Source organism: Corvus cornix, chromosome 7 (assembly GCF_000738735.6).
Source record: "Corvus cornix cornix isolate S_Up_H32 chromosome 7, ASM73873v5, whole genome shotgun sequence".
Classification (NCBI taxonomy): domain Eukaryota; kingdom Metazoa; phylum Chordata; class Aves; order Passeriformes; family Corvidae; genus Corvus; species Corvus cornix.
Window position 1 is genome coordinate 18,602,737 of NC_046337.1, and position 18,774 is coordinate 18,621,510.

The 18,774-nt window shown below is 36.9% G+C and overlaps 1 protein-coding gene across 10 annotated transcripts in view; it reads left to right on the forward strand.

Annotated features, from left to right (window-relative positions):
- The window catches only part of CSRNP3 (cysteine and serine rich nuclear protein 3), a 107,246-nt gene extending 90,185 nt beyond the window's left edge, over positions 1–17,061 (forward strand). For 7 of the 10 annotated variants that reach the window (XM_010406854.4, XM_010406855.4, XM_039554896.1 and 4 more), the window contains 2 exons: positions 5,413–5,709; positions 7,201–16,775. In XM_010406854.4, coding sequence (XP_010405156.1) covers positions 5,413–5,709; positions 7,201–8,244 — 1,341 coding nt within the window. In that variant the 3' untranslated portion in view covers positions 8,245–16,775. Of the gene's footprint in view, positions 1–5,412; positions 5,710–7,200 lie in introns of all 10 variants that reach the window. The other 3 variants (XR_752659.2, XR_752660.2, XR_752658.4) reach the window with 3 other exon arrangements.
- The last annotated feature ends 1,713 nt before the right edge of the window (positions 17,062–18,774 follow it).

The window sequence follows — 18,774 nt, forward strand, 5'->3', positions numbered from 1 at the left end:
CAGATAAATTAACCAGTTGTATCAGGTTAGCTAGTCAGAACAAATCCTGGCTAGTTTTCACAGAATCACAGAAGAGAAATGCTTCAAAGCTCTCATCATCTTTGTGGCCTCCACTGGCCCCTCTCCAGTAGCTCCTTGTCATTCTTAAACTGTGGAGACCAGAACTGAACACAATACTCCAGATGTGGCCAAGCAGAGGGGCAGGAACGCCTCTCTTGACCTGCTGGCCACACCTCCTGATGCACCCCAGGATACCACTGGCCCTCCTGGGGCCAGCTTTCCAATGAAGCTGTCCTTTTAATGACAATGTAGGAGAGGAAAGAAACTCTGTATTTGAGTAGAGGAGAAGGGGAAAGGGACTGTGTTCCTTCTGCTGCTTTAAAACTGCTGGCAGAACTTCTGGTTTTTGTGTCATGGATTGTGTTGCATATATTTTTGACTCTTTTTCAGATGAATCCTGTAATTAAAACAATATTTAGAAGTGTAGCTGAGCTTCTGCTGCACATCCCTTTCTTCTGTGATACTACATCTCTGTTTCTACTGTTCCTACTGAGGAGCAAAGTGGCACCCTCCAAGTTCAAGAAATGCCTTTAAGCATTTTTCTCACAGAATGAACTATGAGTTCATGAGTTCTTGTGTCTGAAGGCCTGAGGAAGTTTGCATGATCTTCACATTTGTAATTACCTTTTTCAGTCTGGTTTTATTTTTGTTTTTTTCTTTCATAGCTAAATAGGTTCTTAAATAAAATCATAAGGTTAAAAAATTTGAACTGTCGTAGAACAAACATAAAACCAGTCAGGACAAAGGCAAATCAAAGACTGATATTTGGGCAGGTTGGAAACCAAAGGCTTCTAGAGTGTTAGGGACTTACCACTTGATAGAGTGATACCTGTAACATCTCACATCACAGGATTTTCAGAGCATCAAGTGTGAATTGTGCTGTGTCAGTGTAGCTGATGACTAACTGTAGATCCCTTGGCTGACTTCCAGGAATCAGCTCAAAGAGAGGAATCCCCAGTGGAGTGGGTAAAGAATAGTCAAACACACAAATATTTCACTTTTCTTTTCCTACCTAGAAAGTAAATCAAGAAAAATCACAGATCTTATGTACCTTGAAAGATTGGATGAGGCCTTTTAGCCCTCGTCCATATGGACTAGAGCTTGGTTCTTCATCCTTTTCTAACTAACCCTCCTCTTGACTGGGATGGATCTCCTTTCTTCATTAACTTATTTCACTTCAGCCCAGTCTGTTTTGGGGACACAGACCATACTCTCTGCTCATTTTCCAAATACATGTTCTTCCATCTTCCCAGTTATTTGTTTGAGTGGATGATTATTACGATTATTAAGTTGCTGAAAAATCTCTTCATAACTCTTCAGTGAATAAGGAGAGCCTTATTTGCAATCCTTATTTGCATCTTATGGTTGTTAAATCTGTTACTAGAGCAAAATATTCCTCTTCATCTGGAGTACGTATAAAAACGTAGGCAACAGAAAACTTCCTTTTTTAACTAGTCCATTAATCTCAGTTTAGTTGCATCCCTGATTATGTGCTGGCATTTAAAAAAATAAAAAATTTCAAGCATAAAAAGAAAATCCAGGACTTGCTGAATTAGTGGAGAGTCACTGTAAAGCACTGAGCATGTTTTGTTTGCTTTAGAAAACAGGGCCTTGCTGATTCTCCCTTCTAGAAATGGAAGAGCTGCTTGGTCATTCACATAGTTTCTAAATGAATGAAAAGGGAAATGTGGCATTCTGAGGTGACAGTGTCAGCAATTATGTCAGCAAAATTATTATTCATTTAATGAAAATGTGCTAATCAGGATTTGTATAAAAAGATACATCACAGAAAAATGAAGAAGATGAGAAAATGAAGTTGAGCAAAGTTAAGTCAGAGGTTTTTCTATTTGAAAACCATTATGCAAATAGAAAGTAACTTTTTTTTCAGTTTCCCTGTTGGTTTTTTTTATTATTTTTTTGCATTGCATTAAAATATACAAATTGGTGGGTAGAAAGTGTTCTCTCCTGTAGAATTCGTTTTAAAAAGATAGAAATACAGCAATATATTGAAATTGAGTTTCCATAATGTCAGCTACTGTTTATTGTTTTAGTTAAAAGTGAAGAGCCAAATAAGAAACACCTCTAATTAAAAGCAGATAAAGACTGTGAAATCACCTCCAAGTCACTTTGGCCATTTAGTACCAGAACTTTGGTGTAAACACTGCTGACAAGGGCATAAACACTTGTTAGCAGCAGAGTGTGAAAATTCTGGATGTAAAAGCCATCTTATCAAATGAAAGGTACAAGGTAATCATTTGAGAAAACATGAGTAAGCACAAAAAATTACCTGGAAGAGTCCTTACTGCTTATTCATAATGTCTCCTAAAATTGAAATTTATTAAAATTATTAGCATGAGATGAGTGATGTTAAGGCTCCCAGGTCTGCGAACACAGTTGGTTCCCTTTGTTGGAAGTTATAAGGAATAACTTCCAACTAGGGCAAGGCAGAGGTGTCCATCCTACATTTTTCATCTTTTACTGAGTTGGACTGAATTTCCCCCAAAGGCTTCACATATTCATTTGCCCTTGTTCTGTGGTTATGACACTAACCTTTAGATTCATGAGGAGATTTACCAGTCTACATATTAAGTTTAATTCAGATGAGCAGTATTATGATGACCAAGAGAGCTTATGTTCCCCTGAAGCTCTGGAAAATGTATTTGATAGTTCTTGATAATCTTCCTCCCTCTGTAGTTACCCAGTTACTTTTTAAAGAAATGTTAGAATCTTTCATTAATTCATTTATTCTTTGTGTGGCAAAATGGAGAAAAAAAAATTAGAGGAGATAACAAGGAAATCATCCTGCAAAGGAGTCAGGAGCTAAGTGCTTTGAAATGGCAAACTGCTGGCTGATGCCATGCATTTGATGTTCCGGCCTGCTGGAGGCATGTGGTGTTCAGCACATGACTGGAGTCCAGTCCTTAATGCTCTGCTGCTGTGGAGCAAAGCAGTTAAGATTTGGAGGAGGAGGAGAAATACATGACAGGATTGGTATGGTGCTGTAGGTGCTTTTGTCTGCGTCCCAGTTACAGCATTCACGTCATGGGTAAGAGTCCTAAAAGTTGATTTTTATTAAACAGTAATTGAATAAAATAGTAAAATAACTAAAGAAGCAGGGATCAGAATTTTTCTCTCTCCACAGTTTCAAACTTAGATTAAATAACAGTGATCTGCTTAAGGAGTGGTTTGAGCCTTGTGTATATAAAACTAAAGAAATCAGATTTCTTAGGTAGGTCATTCCCCTATTATATATTAAACAAACAAAGAAATCAAAGAAACATAAATACATTGTACTTAGTTTTACCTTGCTAATGTAAATGAAAAGATGTAACCAAGGGTGCCATTTTGGGTTGAAATATTCAGGCTGATTTGTGTGTACAATGGGGTGTTAGCTACAGGCAGCTAATTCAAGATGCATTAAATCCCTGTGTGGATTTACTTCACTCTCTCTGTAGAATGTACAGGAAAAAGGATGACTTCTAATGCTGCTTTTCCTACCTTACTGAACTAATACATTGAAATACCTGGTGTAAATAATCTCCCCATTGTCCCAGGGCCTGGCAGAACTGATTAGGGAGCTATTGCCCCCTCTTTTACCAGCCAGTGTAATGTGAAATGTATAAGAGAAAATGGAGTAAGAAAACAACCTGAAGGAAGTTTGAGAGGACATTTTGAAAATGCCTGTATTTAAGATGAAGAAAGAGCTAGAAGGATGTGCACATTGATTGGGATTTGAATGTTATAGGGATAACAGACATGATAAACTGAAACATTAAATACAATGAAGGCACTAAACTCCAAAGGCTGCAGTTAGGAAGAAAGTTTGAGAATACATTAAAAAGAGAAACAGTAATGCTTATACAGTGGGGTTGTGGAAGTGACAGAACACCTCTGCGTGAACTAAACGTGGTGCTGAATTGCTAAGAAGGAACTATTGCTGATCTCAGGAGTTTTCTTGGTGCAGTGTAATGTGTACACATAAACTGTGTGTAAGGACTACCAGTCATTACCCCGAGACTCTTCTCCTTCAAAGGGAAGAATTTATTGCTTTTAGCCTGACTTAACAAGTCAGGAATAATTAGTTGTTTGTTGGGGTTTTTTTCCTGTGAAAACACATGTTTTCTTGCACAGTTGTTCTAAGCACAAAACTGTGATTGCCAGAAAGAGTGTGCAGTCAGTAGGAGTTCACTGTCAAGTAATTCAGTAATGCCATAAATGACAGTTACAATCCAAAAGACTGTGGAAAGGATGGACTATATAATATAAATAATATAAATGGTAATATGAAATAGTTGGGAATATAAGAAAAGCAGAAATAGTGGAATGGTTAAGATTCAAGGCTGCTTTCATACACATCAGAAACATAGCTAGATGGAGATGACACAGTAGCACAAAAATGTGAACTTACTTTTGTAGTGATAATTGTTAAATGTTTGAATGTTGAAATGCACAAGAAACAGGTTATTGTAATTATGGCTTCAGTATTTTATCTGGTATTGTCAGTATTTAAAACTGGTGCCTAAAAATTTATTTGGGATAACAAGCCAAGGTGAAATTTTCTGCAAGTAAGTAAGGCAAAACCAAGAATTTCAGTGGCTGCTGGTGGCAAAACTGGCAATGCAAATGGGACTTGAGACTTCACCAATATATAAAGATCACATAGTTGCACCATGTTTTCTTGCATGAATGTATGAGACCATGTGCTTGTCTGTGCTTGTAAATCAGCAACCTCATCAGCTGAGAACATTACACAGAGCAGGGTGAAAATCGTGAATTTTTTTGTTTATTTTCCCATTTTAAGCAAAATTATTTCATAGAACAATAATAAAAGATCTATTATACGACAGAATAAATCATATAACTTGAGTTGCTTCACATTTGCTATGGAGAATGTTGCTCAATCTGAGTAAATTGAGATTGAAAAAAGATACTTTTTGTAGTGAATGTCATTGTCTCTCTGAACTTTGTTTTAATAGTTTCTTTTGATTCTCAAGCAATTTCCTCTGTAGGAGAATTTTTCTAGACCCTGTAGTTGTGTTTTCTGGCAGATATAACCAGTGAGCTCTACCTTCCTTCAGAGCAGTAATTTTTTTTTCTTTTCTCCTTGAATATATTTACCCCTTTCTATACGGGATGAGTTACAGGAGTATGGTACGGAAGTGTGCTGTGTTAGGAATGTTTTGCTAATGCCTGGTCACCTTATGTGTGATCATTTTCTGGAACTTCCTGGCAGTCATGCAGCATTTTTACATACAGCTTTGAACACTGGTAATGTATTTCACATACTGGCATCTGTGACATGTCATATGTGTGAGTGTAGTTTAAGGACTTTGTTAATGTTCTGTGCAACAGATGACAAAGAATGGTACGGTGGAATCTGAGGAAGCCAATACACTGACTCTGGATGACATTTCTGATGATGATATTGATCTAGACAACACTGAAGTAGATGAGTACTTCTTTCTCCAACCCTTGCCTACAAAAAAGCGGCGGGCATTGCTGCGAGCTTCTGGAGTGAAGAAGATCGACGTGGAAGAAAAGCACGAGCTGCGAGCCATCCGCCTGTCCAGAGAGGATTGTGGCTGTGACTGCCGTGTGTTCTGTGACCCAGAAACTTGCACCTGCAGTCTTGCAGGCATAAAATGTCAGGTAAATGTCTACATTATTGTCATTATTTAATTATCTGGGGGAGGGGGAAGGGTGTGTGTCCATGCACATGTATGTACTTTCTGTTGTTGAAGTTATAACTATGGGAAATTAAGTATTAGGCAATAACACTTGTGGATCTCCAACCAGTTTTTTAAGGTCCTGTTTTAAGAGTATATAGTGGGCAATCAATACGAATAATGTCCTAAAATATCTTTATTATGATTTTAGGCACATACATGGTTTAGGGTGTTTTTTGTTCTTACACAAGTGTTCTGCTCCTCATACTCCTTTTAGGCCTTTATCTAAATAGGCAGATGCAGACAACAGAAGAATAAGTAGCCTGCAGATTTCAGAAGGGATATTACCTTTTATTTTAGAGACAATTAGCAGACACTCCAAATGTGAATTAGAGTCCAAACTCCATAAGAAGCAATAAATGACATTCTGTGGTATTGTCCTGTATGTAACATGCATGATACTTAAAATCTGTGCATGATAAATTTGCATGAAGGCAATAAAAAGGTATCTGCTAATATAGCAGGGAAGTTTTTCCTCTGCAGACTTGAAGAGGTATTTCATATTGTACATTTAAATAGTGTCAGCTATACGTGTCCCAGAATGTTTCCTAAAAGATATTTCTGCTAGTTCTGCTGAGTTGCTGTTGTGCAGCTGAGTTTTCTTCCTGAATGCATTTTTCATCATCTCATAAATCCAAGCTAAACTTTTCTCTGCTATTTTAAATAATAATATTCTCTTTGCTGTTCCTGTTCTCATCTCCACATGTGGGGAAGATGTACTGGATTGTGTTATGTGGTTCTCCTGCACATAATTGATGTTTAGGTGTTACAGTGTAGATGAAAGTCACAGACTTGAGGCTATCTAATCAAACTTGCCAACACATGGATTCAGTCAAATTTTCAAAAATTTAAGATGCGTATTAATAGAAGCTCTGTGCCCAGTCTGCTGAGCTTACAATATTGCATCTAGAATTGACTGGATTACCTTTTAAAATGCACTTGAGTTTTTGTTCCTGTTTTCTGTGATCAGGTGTCCCTGTTTGTAACTTTATAAAGGTTTCTATAGACCATTTATTTTGTTTCAATAGGTGTCTAGTTTCTGTGATTTTTACCAAATTTTAAGATGCTTTCTGGTAATGCTTTTGCCTGGATTTGAGCACAAAAGGAAGTAAAGCTGTAGCAGATCGAGAAATTGAAAAGCTGCCTATTTTTTTGTTCCACTCTGTAATACATGGAACAGAATCATTTTTTCTCTACTCTGCAATAGTGGAGCATGTCCAGACTCCTTACTGTTCTCTCAGTACTGCTAAATTCCAGGGCTGACTCCCTGAATGATTGTTAGCTTTGACTAATTTTACAAGCATTTCTGAAGGTGAATCCCACTTCACCATTGTATTTCTCTACGCTGTCTAGGTTGTGTCATGTCACCAGGCTTTTGCTTCCTATTGTTAATCTGTATTCTCTTTTTTAAAAGGTGGATCGTATGTCTTTTCCATGTGGTTGCACTAAAGAAGGGTGTAGCAATACAGCAGGTAGAATCGAATTTAACCCTATCCGTGTACGGACTCACTTTTTGCACACGATAATGAAACTTGAATTGGAGAAAAATAGAGAGCAGCAAGTTCCAGCACTCAATGGCTGCCACACTGAGATAAGTGCACACAGTAGTTCCATGAGTCCAGGACCCCATCCAGTTGAATATTCAATTGCAGAAAATTTTGAGATTGAAACCGAACCCCCGGCTGCAGTTATGCATTCCCAGTCAGCCGAGGACTTGGACTGCCCAGGGGAAGAGGAGGAAGAGGAAGATGGGAGTAGCTTTTGTAGTGGAGTTACAGATTCTAGTACACAGAGTTTAGCCCCTAGTGAATCAGATGATGATGAAGAGGAAGAGGAAGATGAGGAGGAAGATGAGGAGGAAGAAAAAGCAGATGATTTTGTAGAAAGTATGAGCTCCCATGCTGATATGGTGCCTCTTCCTTCTGTCCTTTGTTACTCTGATGGAACTGCTGTGCATGAAAACCACTCTAAAAATGCCTCATACTATACTAACTCTTCAACTCTGTATTACCAAATAGAGAACCACGTTGCTGGCACTGCTAACCAGATCGGTGAGACTTACTCAGAAAGGGATGCTGTCAAGAATGGTAGTCTTTCTCTGGTGCCTTACAACATGACTTCAGAACAGTTTGTTGACTACACACGGCAATCAGAGGAAACTTTTAGCAGCCCTCATTACCCTTCTGCAAACCCCTCAGTGATTGTTTGCTGCTCATCTTCTGAAGGGGATGGCAGTGCTCCCTGTAACAGTTTATACACTGAGCATAGGCCCAGTCACCCGCCAGTGGAATTTCACTCATACTTGAAAGGTCCTTCTCAAGATGGCTTTGTTTCAGCTTTGAATGGTGACAGTCGTGTACAAGAGCACCCTGCTGAGAATTCACTAAACCTCCCAGAAAAGAGCAGACTGCACGAAGAGTGCATCAAATCACCAGTGGTAGAGACGGTACCTGTTTAATATTAAAATTATTCTAGGACTGACTTCCTGTGTTAAAATTCACTCCCACTGGATTTTCCTAGAAACTTACTTTTTTAAGAGGTAGACAACACTTGGACTATAGTCAATGTTCCAGACACATTTTGTTTTCTCAAGCTACACTGGCAGTGGTATTGCACAAAACCAGTTCATGTAAAGATTTAAATAAAAATAATCAAACCCTTTTTTGATAAAACACGTAAGTAAAAAACACATCCAACATATTTCAAAGTAGCCTACCTATGAACGTATGTGAAACCTGCCAAGCTATCTGAATCAAAGCTTCATGTTTTTGACTGTCGGGCCTGTGCAAGATTGTTAAAAATGATACTTTGAAATAATAATGTTTAGAGTCCTAATTTTCAACATATCTGAAAAGATGGTAAGTTTAATGTAAAAGTAACTACTGTACAAAAAAAGGTTTTAATTGTTCTGTACTGTATGTATTTTATTTATGGTAGTTTAAGATTCATGTTTTGATAAAAATGAACAGCATGTTCATTTGAGCAGAAGATCCATAGCTAGTTACAAAGAGCATGTCCACTTTTCATCTGGAGTACCTTGTATACTTCCTTATTTTTTCTTAATACCATTTCTGATAAATCATCTTGAAACACATTTTTAGAGTGTACTATTTTCTCTTTCACTGTTCTTGAGAAACAGAAGAGTCAGAAAGGGGGCATTTACATCTTCTAGAATAGAGAAAGGTAGACAATCCTCCATTTAAAACTAAAATCAGTGGCATTCCAGAACTAGTACCCCCTCCCCAAAGAAAAATGATCTTGTATATAATGGCAAAGCAGTAGCTTAAGCTCGCACAGCACCTTCAGCCCAACCACCGTTCAGATACTTACGCACTTTAGTGCCACTTTGCAGTACTGTATGAACTGCGGGAACTGTGAACCTCTTTGGAGAAATGCCATAGCTCCAGACTCTGAGGCAATGTAAGATCTTAAAATTCATAACAAAACCTGTACGTTTTTCCCAAGCCAGTTAATGAACATGTCAGTATGCAATTTATAAAAGCAGAGCCTTATTGATCAAAGTTTAAATAAAGCATGGAAAAAAAAGTGGAAGTGTCTAGATTGCCTAAATTTTTATGAAATACGAGACTGGCTTTTGTGGACTTCTGACTGTATCGCAAATTTAGTATCATTTGGTCTCACTAGGAAACAATACATTCAGTAAGGAAAAACAGCTTCAGAAATTTTGTATCTGTGAAAGTCTGCAAGCAAAAGAACATGTGCATCATATGGATATTCATTACCTTGTGATCCACTTGTTTTTAAATGAAATGGGAATCAAAGTACCTTTATTAAACAATGTTGCTTTTGTCTAGAAAAGGAGGCATAGGAACCAGCTTTTCTCTGCACTGGTAATTCTGCACTGCCTTATTTTGATTTCAAAATCTATTTCAGCATTTTTATTCTTCTAATACTGAAATGTCATTTATTATACATCAAGTAGTTGAAATGTAGGCCTGTCTTGTTTGTCAAAATAAGGATCAGCATCTTAGTTTTTATCTGTGTCAAATCTAGATGGTTAACAGTGTGCATGTAAACACAGTGTAAATTTTAGCTCTGTAACAGTGACTCTTCTGGTTAGAAGCTCTTTAAAACATCATGTACAGTACTCCAGTAGAAAAACTGCTGATGTAAAATATGCTTTTAAAAAAAAGAGCTAATGTAATTGTTTTTATATGAAATCTGGGCAAAGTGATTTCTCATATTTATGCTAAATTAGCAAAAATATTTTTACTCCATGTAGTAGCTGGAAAGGTTTTTTATTTACTTGTTTCCACAAGAAGTCCTACGTGTTTTATATGAACTGCATTGAAAAGTCTAGTTCTTTAGGGACTGGATTCCAAACTTGCAACGTATTCCATCTCCTGGGAAAGCGCACTCATGTTGGTTATCTGGTTCAGCAATTCCATAGCCTCTGTTCCTCGCAGTCACAGACAACTCTAGTCTCTTTCTCGAAGGCTGAGTAGCCAGGTAAGTGCCTGTATTCTCCAATGCCATGCAGCAAATACCCTTGATTTTTAAAGAGAAATGTGCTAGTCCTTTAAAGTTCTGCACTTAAGAATAAATTATTCTGTTCAAGATATTCTATGGGCAAATTTAACAAGTCTCTGTGTATATAGGGGTCTTGCTTTAACAGCAGGCTTAAATTAGGCATTCTCCCTCAACACCAGCACGAAAAGCACAAATCTCTTCCGCTTGAGCTGGGACAGTAGATGAGGATCAGTAGCAGCTCTTTAACCTCAGAGTGTGTTGAAGAACCACACACACTTTACTGGGGTATTTCTCTCAGGGGAAAATTAAATGAAATCTTTTGCTTTGTTATTCACACCCTTCCTGAGCAATAAGAAATTATTTTCTTGGCCCCTGTGCTTTCACATGAAAAATATCTTTAATAATATCAGCGAGCACAGTAAGTGATTAACTTTATAAAATACATCTCAGCTAGGTTTAAATACCGAGGTGATGGTTATTTACTATTTCCACTGGCACAGATTTCTGATCCCAGTCCTCCTTAATATTAGTATCTGTAAAAACTTCTGAGTATTTGGATGCATATGTTCCATGCCATTGGGGCATCAGGGGTGAATACAGCCAAATTCTCTAAAGCCTGCACCATAGGATAACAAGCAATACCTTGTAAGAGAGAGGTAGAGGGAGCAGGGACTATATAAAGCATTTGCGTTACACTGTTTTCCCATGTTTGAAGTAGCTCATTCCTGGAAGTCAAAAAATGAAATGTGCAGAATAAAGATTTAAGTTGAAAAATATTCCTAATGGAGTAGGTGGTGATACGTAGCTAATAATACGTTTCTTTTGATGCAATGTGATGTTTTGTGATCAAGATTTGATCTCAGGATACAAAGTAAACAAACCTTCTTTAGTAAAGTTCTTGCAGCAAGTTATAAAGTCAAGTCTGTTTATAATTCATGGAGAGTTCCTAGTAGCTATTACTAATACCGACAAACCTTCTAACAGAGATAAACTCATACTGAGGAAAAAACCCAGCAACCTTTCTTTTTTTCAATACAGGCTAAACCTCTTGCCCAGCCAAGTCCATGCCGGCAAATAACAAAACCGAAGTGTTTTCTAATATGTATAAGTTTACTAGAGTGAAAAAAACCCAGTTGAAACCCTGACCAAAACAGGTAGGTTAATTTAGCTGAAATCTAGAGTAGGATGTAGAAATCAGGTGAGAGTCAAGTTGCCCATCACTTGTTTAGAACAAAAAAACATACTCTTCATTTAAGGAAAAGCAAGCTTAAGTCATGGGATGGAATATATTTTAGTGTTATTTTTTGGGCTAGTATATAATAATACATGCTGTGTCCCATATCCTAGCTGGTTAATAGTCATGTTGATAACCAGTCCTTTCATTCTGGGCTGTTTCTGTGTGATAAAAGCATTATGTTACTAAATGATAACCAGCCGTATTTGCTTCTGTATCAATACAGTGTATTATTTGTGAAAATATCTACTTTACTGATAGTCTGTATCAGCTTTATTTCCAAGATATCTGGCTACTGATAAACACACTAAGAAGCCAGGTATATATTTCTGATTATATTGCATCATTCACAAAAATGAGTCATAACAAAAGCATTTCCCTCTCTTGAAATAAACCAGAATTTTCACACAGACCATCATTGGAACAGCACCTAAAAGCAGATGCCTTTTTGCCTATAAGGTGAACTTCACCTCTCTTGGAAAAAGTGCATTGTTAAATATATATAGAGCTTTAATTGATGTTAGACATGAAATTAGAACTTTGTTGGTACAATGACAATTACAATTGTTCCTTAAGAGCTATAACTCACGTCCATTGAAACATCCTTAAAAGCTATTCAGTAGAAGTTTCTAGTATTCTTTGTTGAGCTGTATGCCACTTAGATCAGAAAACTAGATTTGTAAAGCTTTACAATTTTTCATTTACAGAAGTTCCTGCTAGTGGATGATAACTGGAGTTGACATTTATTTATTTTAAGGCCATTGGTTCCACTCCATAGTAATTATCACTTGCTGTAGATAAGGTTCAGCTGCTCCCCTGCTCTGTTAAGAGTGGGATCCTGCCTTTGGTCCAAGTGCTGCAGGAATCCCATGTGGTATTGGCGGTGCTGGTACTCACCAGATTGCTGACTGATCCCACTCCAGATCCAGTTTCTAGCCTGATCTGTGTGTTTTATTTCAGTAAATGTGCTAACAAACTGATCGTGTTGCTTTCCCCACCTCCTAGGGAGTACCTTCACAAACATAGATGCTTTGTTAAAGATGGTATACATATATTTGAATACAAAACAGAGCATGTATAATGGTTTTTATGAGTTCAGGTGTTCCTGACAGATAGCAATGTGATATACTGGATAGAGAATACTGGGCTCAGACAGAGGAGACTTTGGTTCTGTTGGCTTTGCCTTTGTCCGGTTGTGTCATCGCGTTCTCTGTGCTCTGGTTTGTAATATACTTGGAGATACTGTGATAAAACTTAATTCTATAGAACAGGTAAAATAACATTTTATTCTTCTGTTTTGGCAACCCAACAAAATTTCTGTACTGCAGACTATGCCACTTTCCAAATGAAGCCCAGTCCAGCTCAGAAGTGACCAGAAATTTTTCACTAATGTGAAACACAGCTAAAAAGAGCTCTCCTTTCCTTGGACTGGATTAATGAGCAGAAGTTAAAAAGTAAATTTCACAGTGAAAAGTTAGAATAAAAGCTGTGTTGAATATACAACATTTACCTGTCTAGTGCTTAACATTTGAGCAGCAAGATTGTAGTTTTCCTGCAACACCATACTTGGCAGCAACAGGCAGTCTTACTCCTCTGCATGTTGTCTTCTTTTGCCAGCTGAATTCTCTCAGTTGAAACTCCTTGTCTAGGCTGCTCCTGTAGCAAAGCAGGTGTCCTTACTAAACATAAAGCAAGACAGACCCATGATATCCTTTTAAAAGGCATTTGCTAAATAAGGATCTCCACTGTTACAGCTCATGAGTTGTATAAACCAATGTTCATTGTGCCAGTTGTTTTATTTCCTGAAACAGTCAGGAACAGAAGAGGATGATAGGGAAAATCCTTAAGCATTCCCACTGAGACTAAAGAGTAATTCTATCGTCATCTGCTTTATTATGGTTGCAGGACAGTTGATGTAAAATACTTTGAAAATCTAGAATTAAGTCAGAGAATATATGCTATAGAATTTATTTCTAAAATACTAAATCTGATTACTATTTTTTTAAAATGGTAGAAAGCTGTTATTTTCAAAACAGAGTCTAGTTCACTTACATGTTCCTTGGTATGAGAAATCTCAGCATTTGCCTTTTCAGTGTTTCAAGTTTTCTTTTAATATTCTTAATTTTGCTATTCTCTTTAATCATTGTCCATGTGCAAATTATTGTCCATTTTCTCCAAGAAGTGTCAAATCCAAAGTACAAATATTGTGATGAAGTGCAATGTAGTTTTAAAGATGTCTGAGTGAACACATGCTTGAGTTCTTCACAAGTTCTTCCTCTTCACTGTCTCTTCCCTCTCCTAAATCCAAGGCAGCTTTTACTTTTATAGCTAATAAATGTGCCATAGTATTGCTTCCACTTACGGAGGAAAGTTACAACATCCTTGAGGACTTTTCTGCTACCCTAATGGCTGATACCAAGAATTTTACTTTTATGTGAACATCCAATTTATGAAATACCTATTTTGCAGCCTTAGTATTCTCTTTTTAATTCCTTCCTTCTTTCCTGTTGGTGTTTGGGTGGTCTGTTGTGCAGTAAGACTTTTCGTTAAAATCAAGCACAAGGGCAACTCTTGTTTCCTTTGTTCTGAGAATGAGATCTTGAAAAGCCAGGTTGGATGGGGTTTTGAACAACATGATCTAGTGGGTGGCAGGGGCAGGGGGGGTTGGAACTAGATGGTCTTTAAGGTCCCTTCCAAACCAGTCCATTCTGTGATTCTAAGAGTTAAAGTATGTATTGCCCTACTGCTGTCTTCAAGGTTAGGCAGACACCCACCACTTAGAAGGTCCCACTGACTGGAGAACCATATTCCTGGTGCTGTGTGTTGCACCTTCTTAGTTGAGATCATAGTCCTTCATCCAAGGCTGGGGGTGGAACAAAAACAAAAGTCAAAAGGCAGATTTTGTCCTTTATTTATGCAATTATTTTAATTTGGATCTTAGCAATGACACTTCTAGTTCATGAATGAATGTCCAGTATAACCAAGTCAAAAGAAGTTTGTCTTTCATATATGTTCTTCTGTAACTGTTCACTTTTCCAAAAAAACATGAAAATGGGATTAGCTTTTCGTGATAGGGAAAATGGTGGAAGATAAAAATGCACATCATTGTTCTAATACAAGGATCAAGATAATCCTTTGTGTTCGAACACTTGAGTGAGTGCAGAGAGGATACAAAGGACAATGTAGAGGAAAAGAAAGATGAAGGCAAGAGGCAGATTGATGAGGGTTATTTTTCTTCTAAAGGGAAAAATAAAGCATACTAAAAAAATCCAAAACAAAACAAAAAAAAAAAAACAGAAGGAAAAAGGGAAATTAAGATCACTTCAGAGCAAGGATGGAAGAGTATATGGACATTCACTACAAGCTTGCCCATGTTAGATCATAATACTGTTTCTGTTATTTAATATATTGTAACCAAACATGAACTCAGTGGAAACAGGAAATAACTTTTTTTCCAGACCAGAGTTATACATGTGGCTATTAAATAAAAGACTTATCCAAATGCATGGGGTAAAAAACCAAAAAAGCAACACCCTGGAAGCATTGCTACCATGTCATTCTGCCCATGGCAATTTCCAAGCCAAGTTCAATATCATTTTAGTTAACTCTGCTCCCAGGCACGTATTCTCATATACCCAGTTTCTCACCTAACAAGAGATGCTAAAAGCAAAGAAAAAAATGTCGTTTTATGAGCATTTTATCTTGGGATTTTCAAATGAGGCTTAGTACATTATGGCAGGTAATTATTTTAGGTTTCTTCATCTTAAATTTCTAAAATACGTTTTCAAGAATGAAATTTTGGGGTTGGACTGTGGATGAAAGTTAATCTTGCTAGGGTAATGGGGGAATCACTATGAAGAACCATTTGTGAGTCTCAGATACAGATTCAGCTTCTTGAAAAGATCATCATGTGCACTGGCAGCTGGTCCTCTTAAAACCAGAAGCAAGCATGCTGGGATTTTTCAAGCCATTTCACACAAATACCACAACTTCAGGTCTCAAATGCCCATGTAAACAAGGCTTAATAACTGGGCACTTCTTTTAATTGACTGATTGTAGGCACTTCTATGGAAATATGTCTGAAGTGTAGTTTGTGAAATATGTTTAAAAAGTGTTTGATGTAAAATAAGCGCTAGACATTTAACAGTGCAAAAATAGTCAAAATCTGTAGATTACAAAACTCTTCCTAAGATCCTCAGCCTGTAATATTGTCCTAGTAAAGTTGATCTTTTAAGTTAAATTGCATTATGGTGTAATAACCTTTTACAAATAAAATTATTAATACAAGTGTACTGGTTAATACCTGTTAACATAAAACATGGCAATTAGTTATTTTGATTTGTTTCAATCTACAACTAATAGATAGAAATTTTGTAAAAAAACACAAACAACACATTACCTTTTATACGTTTAAAGTGGTTTTTTTAGCAGACTACATTAACATTCACACTGTCTAGCCCAACCCTGCCTTTTATGAGGTTCACCTCTCTCCATATACATGCATATATATATATCCCCACAAGAATATAAAATTGCTTTTGAAATTTGTGTTGGCAAGTGGTAAATAGTACACCATGGCATAAACTCAAAAGCATTCAAGTTGATGGTCTTTCAGACAGGTAATCCATTCAAATGGGACTAATAAAATTGTGGTGTAATTGCAGCCATTAGTTTAAAATTTGTACATTACTTCTAACTTCACTAATTTCTGAGAAAAGTAATTATGTTACATACTTAACATTTTCCATTACAGATGATCTTGCATACTAAAATTATGGAGGTCTCAACAATTAAGCAAGATGTTTAATTGGACTGCTGCTTTGAAACTGTTTAAAGAAGCAAAGGGAAAGTTCATCTTAAAATCTGTATATGGAAATAATTTTAAGCTTCATGAACTATGCTTTTCCTTAATTTCCTTTTTTTAAACAAGTTGTAACATCAAAGATGCCAAAGGGTAATATAAGCTACAATATATTCAACAGAACTTAACCTAGATCTTATGTTGTAATAATTTATTCAAATTAACTGTATTCTTCTGTATTTATATTTTCAGTATTTATTATGAATGATATGAAATTTGATGTATTTATTGTGGCTTATTACTGCAGTGTATATATTACAAAAATGAGCATTTTTAAGTCTTAACATTAGTTTTTTTGTTAATTAGTGGCACTTGTATCAGCTGTATTTTTATTATATATTGTACAGTATATATTGTCCATTTGTTTGCAATGAAGTAAACCAGGTTTCTACGTTCCATCCTGGCTGCCAGTGCATTGTTCGTCTCATTTCTGCTATGCAGGCACTAGAGAGCCTCTCTCAGCTAAGAGAACCAGAATTAGTACTGCACCTCCTCCCTGAGACCTGCAGAGCCTCCAAAGACACTCTGTGAAATCTTAAGCATTTCTCCCATTCCTGATAGCATAAGGAGAAGCAGTTTGTGTGGAATTTTTGTGTGTGTGTGTGTTTTTGTTTTTAAATATTTGTATGCCAATTAAATTAAAGAAATAAACAGAAATGCGTTCTTAGGTATATCCATTTGCCCTTTAATGATACTACTGCCTACAATTTTCTTTGGCCAGGGAAATATTGTACCTGATCCATTTGTGCCTATAATTTTCATAATAAGGTAACAAAACAATTGTTTTCAACAGCTGTTGGAATAAAATTTTCCAACAGCTCTCTCTGGTGGACAATTTGCAGTAATTTTATACCTCAGATCATTTCAATGGCAACATTCAAAGAGTACTGCTAAATTTCAGGACAACTGCTTATTTTGAAAACTGACAATCAACATAGCTTCATTAAGAAAATAACACACACAGCAGAATCTCTGCTGTATTTTTATTCTAATATTTATTCGAGCTGAGCTGTACATTTATTAAAAGTTGTCCTTAAGCTTGCTTATGTGACAAATTACATTTAGCTAAATTATTTGTATTTACAAAAACTGACAAAGATCAGGTGTTGTTCTCTAGATTATAAAGAAGTTCTCACAGCAGTTGTGGTCTCACTTGGTTTTAGTTTGTTGGGAGTCCCACATCTGCTATCGGACTGCTTTTGGCATTGCCATGAATTGTGGTTTTTTAAAAGGGCTGCTCCAGGGCTTGCTAAGCCATACTGATACAAAAAATGTTGTAAAATAGCTTTCAACACTGGTTCTTATTCAAGATCGCAGGATGCCCATTCAGAAGGAAGATTTAACTCTAAGGTTCACTTGCAAGTTGATCTGTTAATAGTACTCTCAGTATTCTATACTCACCCTACAGTAAATCAGCGATTACTCCCAAGGGTGATAAAACAAAATCCTCAGGTATGGTGGGCTGGTGAATTCCCACTGCAGTGAATGGTGTCATTACCAGGTAGAGCCACGAACAACCAGTAGGGACCGCTTGTTCACAGGCAGTACTACCCAGAGGCACAGGCCCTGAAGTCCCAAAATGTTTAGGACCTGCTTCATCGTGATGGGAGTGTGGCTGAACTGGCCTGGCCTGGCCTGAAGTCAAGCCTTCTTCAGCACTTGTGATTACTCCCTGGCTGTGTAAGAGAGCACGGTGAGATGGAGGTTAACACTGATGCCAGCTGTTCTAGTAACCTTCAGAAGTTTATGTAGCATCTGATTGATGTACCAATGTTTACATGCTGTGTATGAAATAGTATTTATCTGTGTCCCCTTCATGGGGGCAGAGCATTATGACATTACTGAAAATGATTTAAACGTAAAAAAAAAGATGTAAAAGAGCCAGAGAACCCCTCTGCAACAAACTGATTTTTCAGCAAGCCTTTCTCTTAGAGCCTGTTAGCCACTTTCAAGAGAGCATTAACAATGGCCAGAAGATGCTGCTGGTTTTTTATTAGCGTATAAAAAACCTTAAAATCCAACTTCCTAAACCTGCAATCATATTTGCAGATCTCTTATTCCTCTTCTAGTATTATATGATGCTTATATACGTGTATGTACACACACACACACACGAATAGTTGGAAGTGCAATAGTCAGCGTGACCTAAAAGTTAAAACTCTGGATCCTCAAACAGAATACAACAAAAAAAGTCACTTAATTTTTTCCTCTGTTTATAGATCTTTTCTGGCAGGTAGTAGGGAGTCCAGGTAAGACTGAACAGCTATACTAAGTACTGCAAAATACAGACGAAAATGTGACAGTTTCAGGAACTGTGATAGTTAACATACCTTAAAAAAATGATATGTATAATATGTATTTTGTACTAGTGCCCTACTGACCCTTTGACCTGAAAAGAAGTC